General features: G+C 42.6%; 2 protein-coding genes and 1 pseudogene across 4 annotated transcripts; 2 read left to right on the top strand and 1 right to left on the bottom strand.

Moving 5' to 3' along the window:
- Positions 1-1,422: 1,422 nt before the first annotated feature.
- On the top strand, positions 1,423-3,299 carry LOC115729643 (annotated as a pseudogene).
- A 920-nt stretch (positions 3,300-4,219) lies between these two features.
- Positions 4,220-7,964, top strand: LOC115729239. 3 transcript variants are annotated; one of them, XM_048271062.1, is made up of 4 exons: positions 4,220-4,377; positions 5,274-6,325; positions 6,426-7,430; positions 7,928-7,964. In XM_048271062.1, the coding sequence occupies exons 2-3, from the start codon at positions 5,300-5,302 to the stop codon at positions 7,410-7,412; spliced, it is 2,013 nt and encodes a 670-aa protein (XP_048127019.1). In that variant the 5' UTR covers positions 4,220-4,377; positions 5,274-5,299; the 3' UTR covers positions 7,413-7,430; positions 7,928-7,964. The 3 variants fall into 3 exon arrangements, with proteins under 3 accessions (XP_048127019.1, XP_048127020.1, XP_048127018.1); XM_048271063.1 differs by lacking the exon at positions 7,928-7,964 and having other exon boundaries at positions 5,291-6,325; positions 6,426-7,758; XM_048271061.1 differs by lacking the exon at positions 7,928-7,964 and having other exon boundaries at positions 6,426-7,758.
- A 940-nt stretch (positions 7,965-8,904) lies between these two features.
- LOC115729248 lies at positions 8,905-14,860 on the bottom strand. The gene is made up of 8 exons (XM_030659753.2): positions 14,756-14,860; positions 14,485-14,548; positions 12,439-12,936; positions 11,404-11,480; positions 11,224-11,260; positions 10,194-10,347; positions 9,637-10,054; positions 8,905-9,330 (listed from the first exon to the last, which is right to left on the bottom strand). Exons 3-8 carry the CDS (start codon positions 12,830-12,832, stop codon positions 9,109-9,111), a joined length of 1,302 nt encoding a protein of 433 aa, XP_030515613.1. The 5' UTR covers positions 12,833-12,936; positions 14,485-14,548; positions 14,756-14,860; the 3' UTR covers positions 8,905-9,108.
- Between the last annotated feature and the right edge of the window lie 1,293 nt (positions 14,861-16,153).

Here is a 16,153-nt window from a genome sequence, read left to right as displayed (position 1 = left end):
TTTGAAACATAGTTCACTTGGAGCCCTTATTTGAGAAAACGAGAAGACTTCGGGTACTTTTTTGAAATTTTCCCAATTCGAGAGGTGGTGTGAAGTGGCTCACAAGTTAACAAATAATCTCTAGGGCCTCCGTGTCGTATCCGACACTCTTCAATAAACAACCAACTTGTGGTTAGCACTCCGGACACGCTAACGACACACGAATTCAGCATCTCTATATGTCATTTCGACACGCACGGAATTAATTTTAAGCATTCTCAATAAATTAGGGGTGTCATGTATCCAACCACCCCAAAATTAATAAATCCAGCCAGTAAAAAAAAATTAATCGTAAATCTCTAACAGAAGAATAAGAAACTCACCGCTGATTTTTTATTATTATCATGTATATATAAAAATTTACAGCTAAATACAATATATCTCAACGTGTCGGAATTCTCTATTTTTTGAGAAATTAGGTATCGCCCACTTGCACTTGAACCGGATTGTGTTGTTTACAAAGGGTACCGAAGTAGGTTCCTCACGGTACAATTGTCGCTCTTGGACGGGCTGGACATGTATCCAACTCGACAGGGTCAGGGCATGATCATTGATTTTAGAAGGCTTGGACAGTGCGTGACTCTTGGCAAGTGTCTACGATGGAGGAAATGGGGCCACACCTCGAATAAAGCAGATACCGTCGGGGGATACAAACCAAAACTAATGAGGAATTCTATGAACATTATTTTATTTTGTTTTTCTCGAAAGGAGTTCGATTATTTATGTGAATGATTTTGTAACATTTCTGAATCTCCCATTTTATGGGACAAGGCGGCCTAAGTGTTTTATAAATTGACATCCACCCTAAAATGATTACCACCTCACAGATTTATCTTGAGCATTTCTTTTAGGGTGTGACGGCATGAAATGGACCGAGTTGTTATGCATCGTATTTAAATGTTCGGTGAAAGAAACGTCACGCTTAAGGTAAAAGGGAGTTGGCGAACACTCGACCCACACAGAATGCTTACGTGCATTTTAGCATGAGCACGAGCTCTATTAATCCAATTGGCTTCGTAATTGATAGAGAATTATCAGAGGAATTATCCAAATAATAATTTTCGAAAGGCGAGGAATTCGGGATCCACGGTTCTCATTAACACCAATAATATTCGGCTGTCTTTATTTGTCATGCGATTTATGTCAAAAGGCAAAGATCATGAAATCAAATGAGATAAATTTTCAGCTTTCGAGGTATTGACCATTCTCGTATTATGTGTAATCAATATCATAAAATGCGAAGCTTTTCTTTATTAAGTATCAATATGAATATTTTGGGATATTCTTTTAGTTGGATCTCCACGAATTTTATCCTGAGTTGGTAAGACATGCAGTTCACATTTTAAACGATCCATATTTAGCACGCCTCACCAACTTGCGACCATGCCAAGAAGGTGATGAAAGAAAGAAACCCTACTTGATCTCCTCCTGCTTATCTCATCTTTAATCAAATCAACATCCATACGAGCACAAAGACACGTATCTTAATCCCCATTTAATACTTAACCTAAGATAAGATGATGCCCCAATTCATCTACATTTGACCAATTATCTAATACGCCCTATTTTTGCTAACCCAATGGCGCTTGATCCTATTGGCCTGCATCGTGCTCCTCTGCCGCTCCATCTTGAGACCCAAGAATTTGCCTCCGGGCACGCCGGCCGAGATGGCCATTGTCGGCAACCTCCTCTAGTTAGGTCGCCTCCCTCACAGGAACCTAGCCTCTTTGTGCCGGAAGTACGGCCTGCTCATCCACCTCCACCTCGGCAGCGTCAATGCCATCACCAGCTCCGACCCCTCCGTCACCCGCTTGATCCTCCTGAAGCAGGACAAGGTGTTTGCCTCCTGGCCCTGCACCCTCGCTGCTGTCCATCTCGCCTACAATTGCCGCGATGTGGCCTTGGTCCCACTGGCCCCGCATTGGAAGCGGACGAGGAGGATCTGCATGGAGCACTTATTGACCACGAAGTGCCTGGAGGCGTTCACAAAGCATAGGGCCCACGAGGCCCAGCACCTGGTCCGGCATGTTTACGGGCTTTCCGGGGCTGGGATCGACATGAGGGAAGTGCTGGGCGGATTCTCCACGAACAGCATGACGAGGTTGCCGCTAGGGAAGCAGTACTTCGGGGCCGTATCATCAGGCCCCCAAGAAGCCACGGAGTTCATAAACCACCAGCTGTTTTGGCTCCTGGGGGCGATCTATCCTGGGGACTTCTTGCCGTTCTGGAGGTGGATCGATCCCCATGGTTGCGAGAAGAAGATGGAGGAGGTGGAGAAGAGAGTTGATGACTTCCACACCAAGATCATCGAAGAACACGGGAGAGCCGGAGAGGCGAAAATGTAGGGACTCGCTGGCGATTCCGACATGGACTTCGTAGACGTTCTTCTGTCTTTGCCCGACGAGGATGGAAGAGACCACCTGGACGATGTGGACATCAATGCTCTCGTTCAGGTCTCCCTCTTTTAGTGTCCAATGTCACATAAACAGAATGAATTTCCTTCCTTATTAGTAAATAATGGAGCTGCAGGATACGATAGAGGCTGCCACGGATACCTCGGCCGTGACCAACGAATGGGCCATGGCGGAGGTGATAAGACATCCGCGAGTCCAAGCAAGGTCCAGGACGAGCTCAATTCGATCGTGGGGCGCGAGCGGATGGTGCCGGAACCCGACCTGGTGCACCTCAATTACCTGCGCTGCGTGGTGCGAGAGACCTTCTGGATGCACCCAGCGGGCCCGTTCCTCATCCCGCACGAGTCCGTGAAGGACACCACCCTCAACGGCTATCACATCCCCGCCAAGACGAGGGTCTTCGTCAACACCCATGGGCTGGGCCGGAACCCCGACGTTCGGGGAGATGTTGAGGAGTTCAGGCCCGAGAGGCACTGGCCGGAGGACAGGAGCCAGGTCAAGATAAGCCACGGGCCCGACTTCAAGATCCTGCCCTTCAGCGTGGGCAAGAGGAAGTGCCCCGGGGCGCCGCTCGGGGCGACTCTTGTCCTGATGGCCCTGGCCTGGCTCTTCCATCGCTTTCACTGGAGCCCGCCCGACGGGCTGAGGCCCGAGGACATCGACATGACGGAGGCCCAGCCTATCAAGCCCATAGGACATTTCGCTCACATTTTGAATTTCTCACTTGAAACTTCCTCGATGGTCTATATAGTCTACAAGCTTTCGTCTGCCGCGCAACAAGGACGCCGGGCGCGACGGAATCTCAATCGCGCCGCGGAAGACGTCGATCTCACTGAAAAGTGCTGAATTAGAAGCTTCGGTTCGTTTTTGTGTCTTCATCTCCTTAATTTTTTTTTTCTATTGATTTCTATCATGAAAAGCGAGCTCCAAATTTATAATTTCTTGCACCTCTTTCGAAGGGCTTCCGCCCATTAGTTTATTTCGAGCACGTTTCACGACGCGGCATCCATGCATAATTCGTGCTTAATTAGTTTTTGAATATTAGACTAGACCGGTCGATTTAAAAAGCTCGATCGAACACCAGGTCTCTAGATCGGTTTACGATCGCATATTCCTTGTAGACAAGTGGTCTCACCGATGAAAACCAAGGGCATCGTTCGTGCCGTGTCGGATCGAGCCAAGTCGGACTTGGAAAAATACTATGGAGGATGGTCCCATGGATCTCCCCGGACGTGAAGTAAACTCCTTACCAATCGTTCCGACGACTTCCCACTCATTAACGCTAGCAAACCTTATTCACAAACGCTTTGCCTTTTCCTGAAAATAGCTTCAGAAAGTTGGTCGCCACCGTGCTCGAACTAACCCGGACGAGGCGCGATACCAAATGGGTTAGGCAAAGTATTGACCTTTTGGTTTCGTTATGAAGGTACCGAATTTATCTTCGCCCTATACCAAATCGACTCGTTTGACCGGTCGAACCAATTGAACCGTGTAAGGGTGAAGGACGAGGCCTATACTTAAAGGGGGACTCAATCCAATCAATCTGAATGCTAATTAATTCTGCGTTGACTCGGACAGGGCCTGATTAGCTGTTCAATTCTAGTTTGTCCAATCGCCAATCTGTTGACATTCGCCCGTCACGTGATCCTAAACCCGTGACCGACGGAACGAGAACGTGATCTCTCCTCCGTTCACCTTCTTTCTTTATTTATTGTCATTTCTATATTTCTCCCCGTTCAGATCTCTAAATTGTTTATTTATTCGCTCATTCTTCCACCAAAGGCAACGAAGCAGGCGGAAGCTGCCACCTCCAATATTAATACTGTCACTGTTCATCTCTCTCATCATATTCCTTCATTTGATGCATCTTGTCCGGACGCGATAAATTGGACTTCATCTCTTCCAGGTCGCCATCTCGCAACGGGTATTTTCCTTTTCCGCGTGTTGCTTCGTAGCAGGTTTTGGTTCTCATGTGCAGTCGCAGGTGGGATGATGACTGTAAGTCTGTTCCTTTACTTCTTCACTTCGTCTGTGGAGTCGAGTTTGTCGTGGCAACGTCTCGCGCTGTTCTTTTCCCCTTTTCCGTTTGTGGGAATGTAGAAGAAAGTGCTGGTCGCATTGGATGAAGATTTTGCTGAACAGGGTTCTGTATTCAAATGGGGTGGACGTAAAAAGTGATTTTTTTTTTTTTTCGTTTCCGTTTGATTGTATCCTCAGCTCATACTGGAGTCGGTGTTTTTGGGAAAAGAGTTGAGATTTTTTCCTTTATCCATCCTGTTATGGAATTCGCTCGGAACAAGATCATGAAATGGAATCGGTTGGGACCCTGTTGTACTGAGTGAAACCATACACCGTTTGTATGTGCCTATGGTAAAAAGACACACGGGTCGAGAGTAAGAACGGATGCAGAGTCCATTCAGTATTTTCTAGGAACCTTGATATGCTGAGTGAAGAAGACAGACATGACTGGATTCATCTCCTGCTGTAGACTGCTCGCTGTGGTTATGAATTTGTTCTCTTCCCCTCAAATCTGAACACAGCTGTGATTTTTTTCTTTTTTGGTCCAAGAACACAGCTGTGATTGAGCTTCTGGAATATTAACATGTATTTAGACATTAGGTGGTCGTAGTGTGCGGTTAATCGTTTAAGTGTACCGATTGCGGGAGAAACATAAAAGGGTTAACTTCCGAATATTTCATTTCCTCAGTTTTCGCATCTGTCTCCGGTTCCTTTTTCTTCTTCTTTTTAATTCATCGCTTGTCTGATTTCGCGGCTTCAATGAGCTCTTTGACATTCATTTCCATATCAACTCTTTTGCAGGAACTATGTCTGAATAGGAAATTGTCATGGAAGATAGGCAACTGAATTACGACCAGCCGCTCCTTTCTACAAGGCGGTTCCCATCGACGCCGACTTTTTATGGAGGAGCTAAAGATCAACGCATAAGGCGTGATCCTCTGGCCAAACTCCCTCCCCTTCCTCCTGCGTACAGATCAGAGCTAAAGTCAGGTCCAATAAGTAGACCAGGAACGGTGCCGTTTACATGGGAACGGAGCCCCGGGAGGCCCAAACATGAGCGCGCCATGCAGATCCAAACTCTCAGACCACCTCCCGCCAGCCCCAAGCTTTCATCAGGCAGACCTATGAATGTTAAAGAGCAGTCCTTGGACAAAGTCTGTAGCAGTAACCGCAATTTCCGATCCCAAAGAGTAAATGTCCTCCCAAATGATGCATCCAAAGGAGGAGAAGCAGTGGCATGCGAGGGATCCAAGAAGGGTGTTGAGGAGGTGTCTCCTGTTTCGGAGGAAGGGGATGAGGTCTATGTCGACGCACGGGATACTCTTTCTAGGACTGAATCATTCTTTTTGAACTGTAGTCTCAGTGGTGTAAGCGGGTTGGATGGTCCAAACATTGGAGTATCTGGGAAATTCTCGACAAATCCAGAAATGCAGGATTTCATGATGGATCGTTTCTTGCCTGCAGCGCAAGCAATGGCTGCGGAAACGCCTCCACGTCCTACTAGGAAACAACCTTTGAAGAGAGAGCAACCAAAATTTGTCGAGCGGGCTATAAATGTCGTTAAGCAGCAGCGAGAACAGCATTATCGGCCAACTGCGATATCCCATTATGCCCCTGAATTAATTGGTGTGGATAGCCGAGGTGACGACGACGACGACGACAGCGAATATGATGAACCCAAAAAGTCATCTTTCAAAGCCTGTGGGATGCTTCCTCGCTTTTGCTTGAAGACATTTTGTCTCTTAAACCCAGTGCCAAGTGCCAAGACACGGGCTGCTGGACATGTTTCATTGGCCCGTACGGTGCAAACGAAGCCTTCACATAATGCTTCTAACAATGATAAAAGCAGTGAGGTATAAGTGGACCATTTTTGGCTTTTTCACTTTGAAATTTTTCATATAGACTCTACTCCTCAAAATGCTCGTTTGATGTTGGCTGTCTTCTCCATTGCAGCATGCTTGTAACGTAGTAAGCAATCGAAGATATGTCAATCGACATCAAATGCCTGGGATTCAAGATGATAAGCTTGTGCTGAAGAGCAGATCAAGCCCAATCAACAAAATCACTTGTGGAAGAGAATCTCCAAGACCAGATCGGTCATTCGAGAGCAGGAAATTTCAAGGAGTCAGCAGTGTACACTCCAAGACTGAATCATCTCATCCAATTCTTCAAGAAGAGAGATTTTTGTTTGGAAATTCTAGTTCAACTGAGAACTCAAGGGTGGATGACTGCATCCCTCCAGGAAAAGCACTCCCCAGCTTTCAAGAATTCCTGATTAGCGAGGATAATGCAGGAAATACAGGCTTCACAGCTCCCTTCATTGAGAAGACTTTGTATGTTGACCGTGTACATATAAGATCTCGTGATGCAAACACGAGATCCTCCAATAAAACAGGAAAACCTGACTTCAAGCGAGATGAATTTGCAGCTGATGTAATGAACTATAAGCTACAAGAAGCTCCTTCTGTTGACTTTTCAGCCCATGAAGACGAGTATTCGAATGCTTTAGATGAAAGGGAGACATTGGAGCATGAAAGCAGGAAGTCGACCGATTGCATTTCACTATTTCCTCACGATAGATTCAATGAGGATATGCAAATTGATGTCAACAGGCCCAGACGGAGCAGTGACACGAAAATGACCTATGAAGTCTGTGGTGACGGGAAGAGTGATCTAGGAAGCCAATTTTCTTCGAGATCTGGTGACCATACAAATTCTTATGACATTGGTTCAGATCTCCATGTTCCCCTGCCATTGCCACAGTGCCCATCAGAGTCTTGGCTAACCCGGACCTTGCCATTTACATCCTCTAGGAACTTGCCTACTCGATTTTCCCTAGGTTTGCTTGATCCTGACGGGTCAAAAGCTTCCAACTTTTGCAATATTAGTTCCAAGTGGGAAACAACCGTCAAAACGCCTGATCAAATGAGGGGCATTTAACTTCTCAGAGGGCATTCGGTTGGCACTTCGGTCACTGTTTGCACGCTTTACCTTTATGCATTTTCTTATTCATGTAGTGTTCATTCTATCATCAGGGATTGCTGGAGCTTGTGCGGCAACGTTAACATCGACCTCTTCTAAATTTCATGAATGCATTGTTCCGTGTGGTTTCACTTGTTGAAGACCTATTCCGGCTCATGTCCTGCTCTGACTTATCCCTCAAGTTAGTTGCTCTGTTCTATGAAACTATTTGTGATTTCCATGTTCAGTTTACTATAATCGAACAATATGGTCGACATGATATGTTTGCTTTCCCTGCAATGCATGTTTCAAAGAGTAACTTAATAGTCATTTTCTTCTCCAAAGTTGCCGTTTTTCATTCTTGGATTAGAAATAGAGCAGAACGTACTGCCTGGTTCATTTAGCAATATTTGTTTGTGCTTGGTTCGGTGAAGTGAGAAGAGTTTCAGGCCAATCCACAAAATTTCTCTTACGGTGTTGGGGTCATCCTGCAGACTCCTTCCTGCAAAACCATCCACAGAGTTCGCCGTCCATCTTGGTATATATAAAGCTTGATGCCCACCTTGTACAACCGAACACTGGTTGCCTGGAGAGAATCACATTCTTACAACAACTAGCGCAAGTAGGACTTCAGCCTGTTGGACGGAAACCAATTTTCTTTGTCCCTAACTCAAAGAATAGCTACCTGGAATTGTCCAGGCTGATTGTTTGTAAGTACTAAAGCATCGCAATTTTCAGAAATTGTCTACAGTCATTCTTCTAAGGCAAAGCTTAATAAGTTTAGAGAAAAGTTTCTTTGGTTGCAAGGCGGTGATAGGCACTGCCCCTTTATTCAAACTTATGTTACTCGCGTTACAAGCTTTATTCCTCTAGCATACCTATCATTTACCTTGCGTTGCACTACTTACACAGTATCACTTATTCTTTTTGTTAGCCCGGAGATCTTTTCATACCGAAATCCAAATTCCTACCTCGTAGTAGCAATCTTTTAAACCATTGAGTGGTCTTAGTCCTTGCATTATTCGGTTTTAGTGTCTTAAAACTTTATATGGTTAGGGTTTCAAATGCTTGGAGTACAGTTTGGTAATTCTAGCTTTCGGCAAACCTGAAGAAAATTGACGTGGACATTACAAAACTACTACCAGCGCTTGGTTAGTTTACCTTCTAGATTGGCTCATTAACTGATACTGATGCAGAGCATATATCTTTTTCCTTAGTGAGCTTGGATTATCTAAGATCAGAACCATGGCTGTCCGAAGGATACTGACTTGTAGAGCGTTCTTGCCATGAATGGATGAATCCGTTTATGCACGAGCGATAAACATGTTTAAGCCCAGGAATGTTGTCAAGTACCTCGAAACCCCGCAAAATTCACTTAAGCTCTAGGAATTGGATAAATTACACCACAGACATTAGATTATCCTATTAAGTCAACTGGAGGGACAAGAAGCAATGTAAAACATGCTGTGATTTAACACAACGTCAAACTCAAACATTGCATGTAATGAAACTCTTCAATATTTTGGCCATTGAGTTCGAGTACTATACAAGATCTCACTCCTCTGCTCACTGACATGGTCAGATCCTGAGTACTCAACCCAAAAGCAGCCTAAAGCATGAACGCGATCAATTCGCTTTTCTTCACAGATTACACATGAATACTCTTAATTCTTCTTCACAGTACTTTTTGTTGACTCGATGAACACTGGGAGGCCAAAGAGAGCGAGAGAGTCGTATCTGCTTCTTTCTTCCTTAGTTCGTCGAAATTTCTGACAAACTCGTCGTGGCTAAGACTCAACTTTAGATCAGGTAGCCATTTCTTCTCTTTCGCTTTTTCCAAACTCGGACTCGCATCTTCGCTGCTGAGCTGCATTCTTCTCTCTTGCAATCTCCGGAACTGTTCAATGACTCGGAAACCACATCGATCAGTATGTTATCAATCAATCTACGATATGTAAATTACCGAAACAAGGCACAATTCAATATTCTTGAGGAAAAAAAAGAAAGAACTCTTCAAGGCTTAACTTTATCACAGGAGGAGACTAGGAAGCACCCATCGAAAATTTTGAAAGAACACAATGAAGGAGGAAATTACTCTCCTTAATTGTGCATCCTTTTCACTGCTTGTGATTAGGATGATAAACATTTGCGCATTTCACACATGACAAGCATTAGAAAATTAGCAAGTATAACGAATTATTACCTCAAGCCGAGCCGAGGGTTGTAGCTGAGATTCACCAACAATATCACCAGCTGATGATGATGTGTGCGTGTAAGTGCATGAATTGGTGCGGTTGAACTTGTTCATGGTGCTCCACATTGATGAAGGCTGTGCAGTATTACTATTATAAGCGTCGTCCAGATAAATGTTTGAGCAACTCCTTGTTCTAGTGACAGGGCTCCCGATGAATTCTCGTGGAGGCCATTTCTTCTCCTCGAGAAACCTGCTTGGTCTCATGAGTCCCCTCATATTATCTCTCGACAACCCATCGGCTTTCACGCTGAACAACGATGTTGTTGAACCATCCAACTTGTGCCTGTTCTGAAACGCCGCAGCTGAACTTGTAAGTAGTGTAGGGATCGTCATTTGGTCAGCCAAATTAGCCCACGGTTGGGCATATCTGGAGAAAGGAAAAGCAAGAAGAAACGAAGATGTTAGTTCGATTTGCTAGCAATGATAAGCAATTCTAAGCAATGCAAAGTAAGTGGCAAGTAGATGCTTAGAACTATGTGATGCGAAGGGTTTTGATGAGTATGTACCTAGCGGAGTTTGCTTTGAAGTCCAGTGCGTGCTTAAAAAATGGCGAGAGAAAGGGGCTTCGACTGTCTTTTCGGTAGCTCTCGTGAGCACTGAGTCTTCCATAGATTTCGAGAAGCTGGTGATGATCTCTTCCTTGTCTTGTTAGGGATAGAACTGCTTATACGATAGAAGGATGTAAGAGAGCGTATGATCATTTACTCTACTTAAAAGATCAGTGGGAATGCAAACTATGAATGACAGATAGGAGCAGATTAAGGTAGATGCGATCTCGAGAACGCCTACTACTTAAACTGAACCAAAAGCTGATTAACAAAATCATTGGCGGATGTTAAGAAAAAAGTTAATCAAGTCATGAACACAGAGTCTTTCATGTTTAGTACATTCTGTGAACATATTTGCTGAATATTAAGTCAAGAGTGCTATGTTTTGATAGTTGGAATGAAGCAGAAGGTGAAGATTGCCTTAAGGGATTTGATGATGTTATTTCTCAGATCCATAAACAAGATCACATCCAAAGGAAATCGATCTTTAATCTGTGCCACTTCACTATAAGCAAGAGATGGGCCTTTTTCAGGTTGAATCCTAATTTCTACCTAGATAACCAGACTCACGTCGACCCATGTTGTCGATATTCTTATAAAGTTCATGAACTTGATTGAACATCAATTCAAAATCTTCTAAACTATGGTTTGTGCTTCAAATGCATCTTCTACAAGTTTCAAAGTAAACCCTAAGCTATCGATTTAATGACTACTAAATTGTACCGTTTAAGACTTACTAGCATCTGACAGGTCGATGTCATTACAATACAACAAAGATTCAAGTAATGACTAGAACATTCAAATACAGTAAATGAAAGGGAAATACCAGCTTAGTTCGCAACATAAAGCACGACCCGACCACAGGTATTTTGAGAGAGAGAGCGAGAGGAAATTTTGATTGACCAAATTTGGAAGAGAATGATACTCATGACAATGCAATTTATGTTGCAGAAATTAAATTGCTAATCAAGTGAGGTTCCAAGTTTACCTTGCCCAGATTCGTCAAGCTTCTTACTTCGGTACATCTGAAATAAAAAAGTTGCAGGATTCAGAAAGTTAAAACATCGACAATATAGTCGAAAAGCAAGATGATGCAAAATGACTTATTTTAGGGCACGGATTAAGAAGATGACATAGCTTCTCTGTCCATGTTCTACTCTTGCGGTACCTGCAAGTGACTCTTTACATGGGCAATGCTGAGTCCTCTCACGTTCATCAGCTGAAGCACCAATTTCGGAGTTGCTTCTGTTCCCATCAGCACAGAGAGGGAGGAAAAAAAAAATACAAATCAGGCCCCTCGGACATAGCAATGAGACAGTTTCCCATGTAGTTGCTAGGGTTTGTGTGCCCTTTGTGTTGTTTTAGTCACGATTGATTTGACCGTATTTAAAAGTTCACTTTGTATTGAGACACTTAAATAATTCTTTAAAAATGAAAAGGAAAAATAAGTCCAACTGTTGGCAGTTTTCATGGACGCAAAATCTAGTTCACTTTGCGGGCAATTCTCTTACTACTTCGGTTCCTCTTCTTCTTTCGGAGATGTACGTGTTTAGAAGATCCTTAAAGAAATTTATTTGACCTTATTTAACCTTAACCGATTGTCTAAAGCTCCTAATTAATAGGGTAAATTGTAAACACTAACTTCAAGAAGCAATGAAACCTCAACTAGAATACTAGGAAAAACAGAAAAATTTTGGGCTTGCATTTTTTTCATGACCATGATTAGCTCTATCCCGTCAAAAATAGTAAAATGATTTTATCCGCTAAATTAGTGATTAATAACTATCTTCTTCATTTAAAGTTCTATTTTTTCTGTGGCAACCTTTCTAGCGTAGGGTGACAGTCCTAGCTGTTCTAAATGTTTTTACACTGAAGAACCGCACAATTAAAACCTGAAGAACTTACTGGTAATCAAAGTAGGTCAATGCATCTGAAAAATTGTTCTCTTATTAGTGGAGTTCTTTCCCTTTGTCCCAGCTAGGTGAACCCTAGCCTCCATTTGCTCTTCCTTTTTCCTATACACGTTCCCTTCTTTCCCCATATAGGACTCGTATTTCCAAATTTTAGGGTTTTATATTCAAGAATTGTGTTGCACGCAAGAAGATGACCCATAGCCATAGGGTTCATCTCCCACGAAAAGTTTCAACGAAAAGTTTCAAAACCACTCGTTCAAGAAAATGCAAGCAAAATAAACGAAACTCACTTTCTTGGCCTCCTAGCCTTTCAACTGCGTGCACAAAAGAAAGGTGGAGTTCTGGAGTCCAGCGAAGCCTCGGCATTTTGGACCGAACGTATTGCCGAACTGTCGCCGTTCTCTCTTTTCCTTCGTTGCTCGTGTTGTTGTTATTACAGCACGAAGAATCAACCTTTGGTGATGCCGCCTCGTCGAGATTATTTTCATCCTTGGACAAAGAGTCCGCATCCTCATCAGCACTGAGACCACTCCCATCATTCTCTATATCTGCAGCTTCATTCAAGTCAAACGACAAGCATTTCTGGTCACAACTGTCCGTTGAAGAGTTGGTTTTGTACTGAGCATCACTGAATCCTCCATCACTCTTGTCTTCATCTGATATCTCAAGCCTATCGTCAGTCATAGTTAGACACCCGTTTGATAAGTACGTGGACGTATGTATGTAAGTGTTTATGGTAGAGGATCAAGGTCTAGCTGGAACCCTAGCTTCCGGCGCCAGCTATTGACCTGTTGAAAGAGACAGGTATATTAAGTGAATATGTTCAATAAATAGCAAGAGACGGGGCATGAACGATAGAGATAATGCACTCAAAATTCGAAAATAGTACAGAGATTTTAAGTTCGATGAGCTAGATGACCCTAGGGTCATTCAAGTGCATTCACTTGCCAATAAGGAGGAGCTCAAACTACCAATCGATAATCCCATAACGTACCGATGACATTGCTCTACATTGTACCCATTGCCCTTAAAACCTCACAGTTCAAGAACTTAAAGGGGCCAACACTTTTATACCGGCCACAGTGAATTTCTCTTTTGCACAAGCAGTCTTGAGATCGAGATACATCTAGTCATCTACAAGGAAGTGTTTATTTAGCATGAAAGAGGACATATTTATGTCGGGATCTCGAGAATTACTCGTGCTATGAAAATGTTAGACAGACGATTATAAGATCAATTCTTGCTACTATCTTCCCTCCTAATGTTATTTCAGTTACTTTGTAGCTCATTAGTTACAGCCTTATCATGGGTTTATGTGTCCATGATCAGCTAATAGTACTACTTTAATGAATAGCTCAGTTTAGCACATATCTCAATGGTCCTCTCTCTCTCTCTCTCTCTCTCTCTCACACACACACACACACACACACACACACACCAAACACACACAGAGTTAAGGCCTTGGTTCCAAGGTACATAGGCTGGACTTGCTGTGTGAGCTAACCCCTTGGAGTAATCTGACCAGTAGATATGAAAAGGTATAGGAAGGAAACTGCTTATATGATGAGCATCAAGATCATAATTTGAAGTACTTGACTTTACAAGGACACTTTCGGAAAACCAGGGGAAAAACAAAAATTTGATCAACGCCTTTTCTTTGCTAACATGAGTTAAGAGAGGGATTAGTGAGACCAGAAGCAATATACAGTTACTAAGCAAGGATGACTTCTACCAACTAAATCAACTGTTTGCTTACAGCTAACCATTTTGGGCACGCTCATTTTGGCATTTGAATGGTAACTAAAAGACCTCTTTTCTTTCTAATATAAGAAGGATGTCGTAATTAACATTTCAATTTAGTCAAAAGCTTGACAAAAATCGATATAATCAGCATTAAGAATTGGCCAAATGGGAGAAAATGCGCCAATCAAAATTTAGGAATCCTCAATGTCGGCAACTTTGGGATATGAATTCTTGGATAATCCTTTTTGGGACAAGCCAAGAACATAATTTGGTTGAGTAGTAAATTGCTGAGTAGGTAGTGCTATTACAAAGCTCAATCGACTTCCCCGATACTCTCACATTCATGATAAAATGCGAAATATCACGATGATCGGATACCTAAGAACCCATCTAATGTCAATTATCTCATTAGTGAAAGGATAACTTCATTATGAAATAGCTGTCCTTCATTTATAAGTGTGAATCAGTTAGGTAAGAATGAGAAGTAGCTGTTGAAGTCTGAGAGAGTAGAGAATATGAGGAAAAAAATCTACTCGCAGAGAGAGAGAGAGAGAGATCAGGATCAGAGATCACGAAGCTTTCTTGGGACTTACCCACAAAATCACTCGAGTTCGATCCAAGCAACATGCGGATCCAAATCAAGCTGGCCAGGAGACCCTGCACGAGAGAGAGAGAAAGAAGATGGGGATTAGAACAGCTGACATAACAACACGACTAACAAAAAGTGAAGAAACCCTGAATTCAAACTTGGCTTGCAAAGACGATCCGAACACATCCAAAACCAAAAAAGAAACACCCAGAATTCTGCAAGAACGCACACTCGAGCTCAGAGAGAGAGAGAGAGAGAGAGAGAGAGAGATTTACACTTGCGTTGGTGAGTGGAGAGATGAGATGAGAGAGAGGGAGAGTGTCTGTATAGAAATTCGAGGGTTTTCCGCAAGTTCCTCAGCATTTCAAATATTCCCTGAGCGAGGTCCACACTTTTAAATATATGCAGCTCACGTTAGCTACATAAATTTACTAATGGACGAAGACTATTGTCGGAAAGCTCCTTCTCTCTCTCTCTCCCTTTTTAATTTGACAATTACATTTACAACCAACAACTCTCTCCTCTCCTCCATCTATCTGCTGTGTACCTGTGCAAGACAGTCGAAACTCATGTGACTTCTCGAACCCTTTCTCGTTCTTGTTCCTCCTTTGACAGCTCGGCCTCTCTCTCTCTCTCTCTCTGCCTACCCATCCGTGATGACCTTTATTGGTTGACTCTTTTCACCTTATTCTAAAAACTGAGGAGGGAATAAAGTATCATTTTTAGTAGATCGAAGTTCAAAAAGATTAAAAAAAAAAAAAAAACCGTGCACACATGCAACGATCTTAAAGAACTGCATGCAACCCTCGGATGTCGAGCTCCATCCGACCTACATTTCTAACAAAAATTTCCTTTTTTTTTTTTCCTGTTTCATATCCGGCACTCTTTTCTTGTACTTTATTTCTTGTTCTTTGCAATTAAAACCATATAAGTTAACCTCGTTAAGGTCCCAGTTTTGTTGGTTAGCCAAACGTACAAACACCCAAATGTAAAAGCTTGGGCAATGTCCTGTACATAGGATTATGATATATTTTGGATTTTACTAGTTAATGAAAAGACAGTGCAAAATGAAGAGAATTTATATGCCTTCAAAATGTAAGCCACGGGTAGTAGCGTTTTGCTTTGTGACCGGCCTTGCAATGAATTTCCTAAGAGGAGGTTCAATGCTTTACCAGTTGTAATCTGTAAATGCATTTTTAGGAATAATCTGATGTTCCAATGAAAGGATTCAGAGGCAGTTTATATAGGGAAAATGTCTCTATAGAAATCAAGAAGATGTGTGTGTGTTGTAATTCAGCTAAGATATTATTAGAAAACATAGTTACATGATGTATCATTTCCCTAACCAAAAAGGTGCTTTCGCTTCCCGGTCTAGATAGTTATCACGAAAAAACCACCATCATAACCTATGCCTTCACATAATCGATATTGTTGTGTAAGTTATGACAATCGTAACCCTGAAAATAAAATGATATATTTCAAATTAGAATGGAATTATAAACCTAAACGACCATTTCCCATGTTTCAATTAATCCACCATCATGCAGTAATCTACGATAAATTCAAGATATGGTCCATATCCATTTGCTTTTGTAGTTAGATTGATTAGTCTGTCATTCTCTCAACAACCACCTACTTTCTTAATCCCACGATCAGTTCTCGATGATCTTTTC

Source organism: Rhodamnia argentea, chromosome 10 (assembly GCF_020921035.1).
Source record: "Rhodamnia argentea isolate NSW1041297 chromosome 10, ASM2092103v1, whole genome shotgun sequence".
In the NCBI taxonomy this organism is placed as follows: domain Eukaryota; kingdom Viridiplantae; phylum Streptophyta; class Magnoliopsida; order Myrtales; family Myrtaceae; genus Rhodamnia; species Rhodamnia argentea.
The sequence above is the reverse complement of the archived record's forward strand: the minus strand, read 5'-3'. Positions and strand labels throughout refer to the sequence as shown.